This window comes from Gavialis gangeticus, unplaced genomic scaffold (assembly GCF_001723915.1).
Source record: "Gavialis gangeticus isolate Ggan-Ray unplaced genomic scaffold, GavGan_comp1, whole genome shotgun sequence".
NCBI lineage: Eukaryota > Metazoa > Chordata > Crocodylia > Gavialidae > Gavialis > Gavialis gangeticus.
The window spans coordinates 19,120,413-19,124,970 of record NW_017729015.1 but is presented as its reverse complement, the minus strand read 5'-3'; the positions used below and the strand labels follow the sequence as shown (position 1 = coordinate 19,124,970).

At 61.5% G+C, this 4,558-nt stretch overlaps 1 protein-coding gene across 2 annotated transcripts in view; it reads right to left on the bottom strand.

The window, feature by feature from the left end:
• The window catches only part of LOC109294205 (digestive cysteine proteinase 1-like), an 11,888-nt gene extending 7,774 nt beyond the window's left edge, over positions 1-4,114 (bottom strand). Inside the window, exons 1-6 of one of the 2 annotated variants that reach the window (XM_019512511.1) lie at positions 3,943-4,114; positions 3,397-3,456; positions 2,859-2,951; positions 2,041-2,213; positions 1,404-1,644; positions 80-281 (exon numbers count right to left, since the gene is read on the bottom strand). In XM_019512511.1, coding sequence (XP_019368056.1) covers positions 80-281; positions 1,404-1,644; positions 2,041-2,213; positions 2,859-2,951; positions 3,397-3,456; positions 3,943-3,982 — 809 coding nt within the window. In that variant the 5' untranslated portion in view covers positions 3,983-4,114. The remainder of the gene's footprint in view (positions 1-79; positions 282-1,403; positions 1,645-2,040; positions 2,214-2,858; positions 2,952-3,396; positions 3,457-3,942) is intronic. The other variant, XM_019512509.1, reaches the window with a different exon arrangement.
• Between the last annotated feature and the right edge of the window lie 444 nt (positions 4,115-4,558).

The window sequence follows — 4,558 nt, the reverse complement described above, 5'->3', positions numbered from 1 at the left end:
AGCCACCCTGCATCCCTTCAAGATGAAGGGGATGCCTTCGTCTTGCAGCCCGACAGCCCCCGCGGCCCCCAGCCCGTGCCTCATGTTGTGGATGAAGGCATGCTTCCGGTGCTCCAGCTCCCTCTCGCCGCTGTAGCGCTTCCCAAACTTCTCCTGGTAGTGGTGGAAGAGGTGGTGATGGGCTCGGTCTGCATCGCCGCTGCGCCCAACAAACTCCTGCATGGGGTTAGCCATGATCCAATGCTCCGGCCCAGCCCCCGGCCAGTGCTCGCATGTGATCCCTAAGACACGGGTGCAAGGGACCATCAGGGGGTGGATTCGGGTACAGATGAGACACCAGCCATGGGCAGAATCAGTCAGAGGGGGAAAATCCCAAGCCAAACATCATCGTGCACCGCTGTGCCTCTCCTGACAGCAGAGCGGATCCCAACCAGCCGCTGCTGTTGTCTCCGTTCGGCAGCTAGCCTTCCCCCCATCTCATGCCAGGCTCAGCACTAAGGGCTGGGAAAAGCTTCTTGTACCTTGTCCGGTGCAGGTTCATGCCCCCAGGGTTTGGAGGCTGGACTGGAAGCAGCATCGCTGTCATGCAGGACATGTCAAGGGGCTTCTTAGCGTGCCCCCAAAGGCAGCCGTCGCAGATGCACGTGCTAATAATGCCCCCGTCTCCCCAGGAGTGGCCCCACGGATCAGTCAGGGCGTCTGGCATTGGCGTTCAGCTCAGTCAAACTGAGGCACAGGGAACGTGGCATCGGCGCGGAGGGTAGCCAGCCCGGGTGCCGCTGGCACACGCAGACTGCAGTAGAGCCGGCCGAAGAAGAGGAGACCCCTCATCTGAGGACACGTGTCTTGCTAGGAGGGGCAAGCTCACCATGAGCTTGCAATAAGAGACTATACTGCTCAAGGACACGGGCCCCTCTGTGCAAGGGGACACTCGGGCACCAGGGGATGAACTACTGCTTTGCTTGCCATTTGGGTGGGATCTGGCCAGGCGTGACCATGATTTTCACGGGGGGTCCTTTGGAGGAGAAAGACTTTGCAAATAACATGCCTGGCAGCTCTGACAAGTTGAAAGAAACATAATTTAGGTTCTAAACCATGTTTCCCTCCAGGCCTTTTTAAAAAAAAAAATCAAAAACATAGCAACTTTCTATAGTGACACAGGGTGAAGGAGAAGCAATTTGGCCAGGCAATATCAACAGGGTGAGGCTGAGAAATTCAGAACTCAGGGCTCTCCCGCTCTCTTTCCACTAAAGCAACACCCTGAAGTGGAGATGTTCAGAGAACATCTATTTCCACCCCCTCCCAGGCGACATTGGACTCGGCGTGGTCCCGGTCTCGCGTGTGCGGTCACAACCGATGCTGCGCTCCAAGGCGTGGGATGAGCAGGACTGTAGAGCACTCACCCTGGGGGAGGCTGAAGACCCCGGCTGGGAACTTGCGGGAGAAGCTGGTGTAGTGGATCTCGTACTTGTCGTAGTGGGAGCCCAGCAGTGTGTTGAAGCCACGCATCTCGTAGTGCACGGGCGCGGGGCCCTCGGCCGAGCTGGCCACCCGCAGCGTGTACAGGTTCTTCTTCCGGCCCCAGTAGGACACGTTCTGCCAGACGCGGCACAGCTGCCCCTGGTAGTACTCCTCTCGCACAGGCTGGGGAGACAGTGTGGGGGGGCTGAGCAAGGGGGAGGACTGTAGGCATGACCAAGAGAGGTTGAACTGCAGGAAGTCTCCAGCTAGCCCATGCTCACACGTTCCTCCAGGCAGAGGGGCTGTGAACTTCCCTAGCCCATGGGGGTGTGTGCACGGGGGACGGGGAAGGACTGGCTGGAGCCCCTTCTCTTGAGCACTCATGCACAAACTCCCTGGACTTGCTGCTACTCCAGGACAGGGCTGGATTTAGCTTGCAAGTTCAGGGTAGGGGTGCAGGTGGCCGATGTCCCCCCCATGCCTGTCCCCAGCTGGGGTGGAGCAGGGCGAGAGCCAGCCACGGAGCCCGTTCTCCAAGCTGCCGGCCTGATTGCCTGGCGCCCTGAGATGGGGGCTCACCTTGAAGCCGTCCAGGCTGGGAAAGATGCTCTGCGGGGTGATGAGGTACTGGTCGGTGCCATTGACTCGAAAGCACTTCCGCACGTTCACCTCCGTCTCAGTGGTTTCTGGGGTCACCTTAAAGCTGGCCCCGAAGGGCCCCACGGCCCCAAACTGGTACGTGATCACCTGCCCTGGAAGAGGAGATGCCCAAGGAGGGCAAGGCGTTACCAGAGCTCCCCTGCCTCGGACGCCCCATCAGGGAACGGTGCCCAGGGGTCCTGAGCTCCCCTGGAAAGCGAGGGGGAGATGAACGGAGGCAGCCGCTGCTCTGCGCCGAGGGGTCCTGCCTGGTGCTCACGCTCACGAGGACACACCAAGCCTCTCTATAGGGTGTGCAGCAGTGGAAAGGAGCTTAATACCCCAGGGGGGCACTTTTGAGCCCAGCTCCAGCCTCGGGCCCAAAGCTGCCCTCCAGCTGCTGTAGGCGGATGCCTGGTCATTTCAGTTGGGGCAGGTCCAAGGGGGCTGCCCACGGTGCCGGCCACGTTGGTCCCTGATGGGCCAGACGTGGGTTCCCCTGGTCCCCCCAGCACTATCCTGCCTAGGCTGACGACCAAACCCCGCAGGCACCTGCTTGGAGGTCACCCTGCAGATGGGGGCACAGGTCTGAGCAAGGACTTCACCCCAAACCTGCACGCTGTAGCCTCAGAGAGGACTCTGCCATGGACCCCCCTGCAGAGACCTACCCGCGGAGCTGGATGCCCCGGGGGTGCCCCGCAGTGCAGCCGGACCCAGAGGCCCGGGGACGATGCTGCTTCCCTGCCCAGGTCACGCACCATTGTAGTACTGGATCCGGCTCTGTTTCCCGCTCAGGTTGTACCAGGCTTCGAAGGGCTCCTTGATTTCAGCGTAGGGCAGGTGAAGGACCCCTGCCAGACACAAACGGGCAGGAGGTAGGTCAGCCGGAGCGGGCGAGCACCTCTTTGCAGAGAAGGGTGCCTTGGAGAGGGTCTTCCCAAGCGGGCAGCACCAGCCTGGGAGGTGGGGCAGGGCTTCCCCTCGGCTGGGGGAACGCAGAGCCTTCCTCTGGCCCCGAGCCTGGGACTGTGCTCTTCAAGGCAGAGCATTTTACCGGCTGGGCTTGACCCAGCAGCTCGGAAGGGCGAAGTTTGTCTCCATCACGAATCCCACTGAGGATACCGCAGGGGAGAAGGGCAGGAAAGTCCATTAAAAGGGGCAGATAATTTGGCACCGGGGAGCAGAGGCCTCCGCCTTCCAACTCAAGCCCTTTGCAAGGGTGAATGAAGCCTCCCAGGTGTGGCTCTAGCCCAGACACGGGGTCACACCAAGCCAAGCCCACGGCTGGAGCATCACCTGTCACGTGATAGACCTCTCCAAACGCGGGGGCCTTCTCCTGCAGCCTGCACTCTGCTCCTGGAAGGGAAAGGACCTCTGTATTGCAAGCCCAGCTCCCCGCTCCCCGCAACGACAGGCGGTCGGAGCAGCCCAGCACCGAGCGACTCCGGCGGAAGAGCTGGAGGGCACCCCACCGCTGCGGGGCTCCGGCACCCTGGGGGACGCCAGGGTGTGTGCATGACCCCTAGCGAAGGGACTCCCAGGCTCGCTGCGTTGAGGGCTCCCCTTCTAGCACACGCTCATGCCTGGCCCCATAACCCCCCGTCCAGCTGAGCCAGAACACCAGGCACCCCACAGCTGCATTTGCTCTGCTTGAGGCCAGGCTGGATTTTGAGGGCATGAGGCACCCCAGTGTCCCAATGAGAGCCTGGGGGTGTGCGAGGAGCCCTTGGCCATGCATGGGGCAGGTCCCCCCTGGCACTGGGCACCCTTGCCAGTTGAGCAGCCCTCCTGATCCCATTGGCTTCGGATGGGAGAAGGGGCAGAGCAGGGAGCTCCACTCACCTAGCAAAGTGCTCCATAGCAAGAGCATCAGCAGCCCCATCCTTGCAGCCAGCCACAGCTCGCCTCCCCAGGGCCACCGTTAATAAGAGCCTGGATGCAAATCCATGGTGCTCGGCTGACCAATGGAGCAGGCCAGTCCCTTGCTATGGGTGGGGCAATACATGTTAATTAATTCGGGGGGGCAGGGCTTGGTCTTCCCTGCCCCATTGGCTCTGGTGGGGCTTCCGGGGGGCAGCATGTGTGCACTGCAGCTTGCACCCCCGGCTGCAGAAGTGGGCTGGGCTGCGCTGGTTTTGCTCAGCTCTGTGCCATGAAGCCCCCCCAGACACACCCGGTTAAACTCTGCAGCGATGGGCACCGGTGGCAAAGAGATGCTGGGGTCTCCCCATCGCATTGCCCCTCCAAGATCCTGCCTCGCATGTCTCCCGGCAGAATCGTTGCTCTGAAGGCTGGACAGCAGAGGCCAACGGGCAGCATCGCCCCAGGGCCTCCATCTTCCTAAGCAGGGACAGGAAAAGCTGGGCCCCCCTCGGGCCCCAGGGGAGGTGCAGCTAGGCCAAGGGTTAGTGAGGAACTACTTAGTTAGGGAGCTTCTGGAGGGGCTGGACGTATTCAA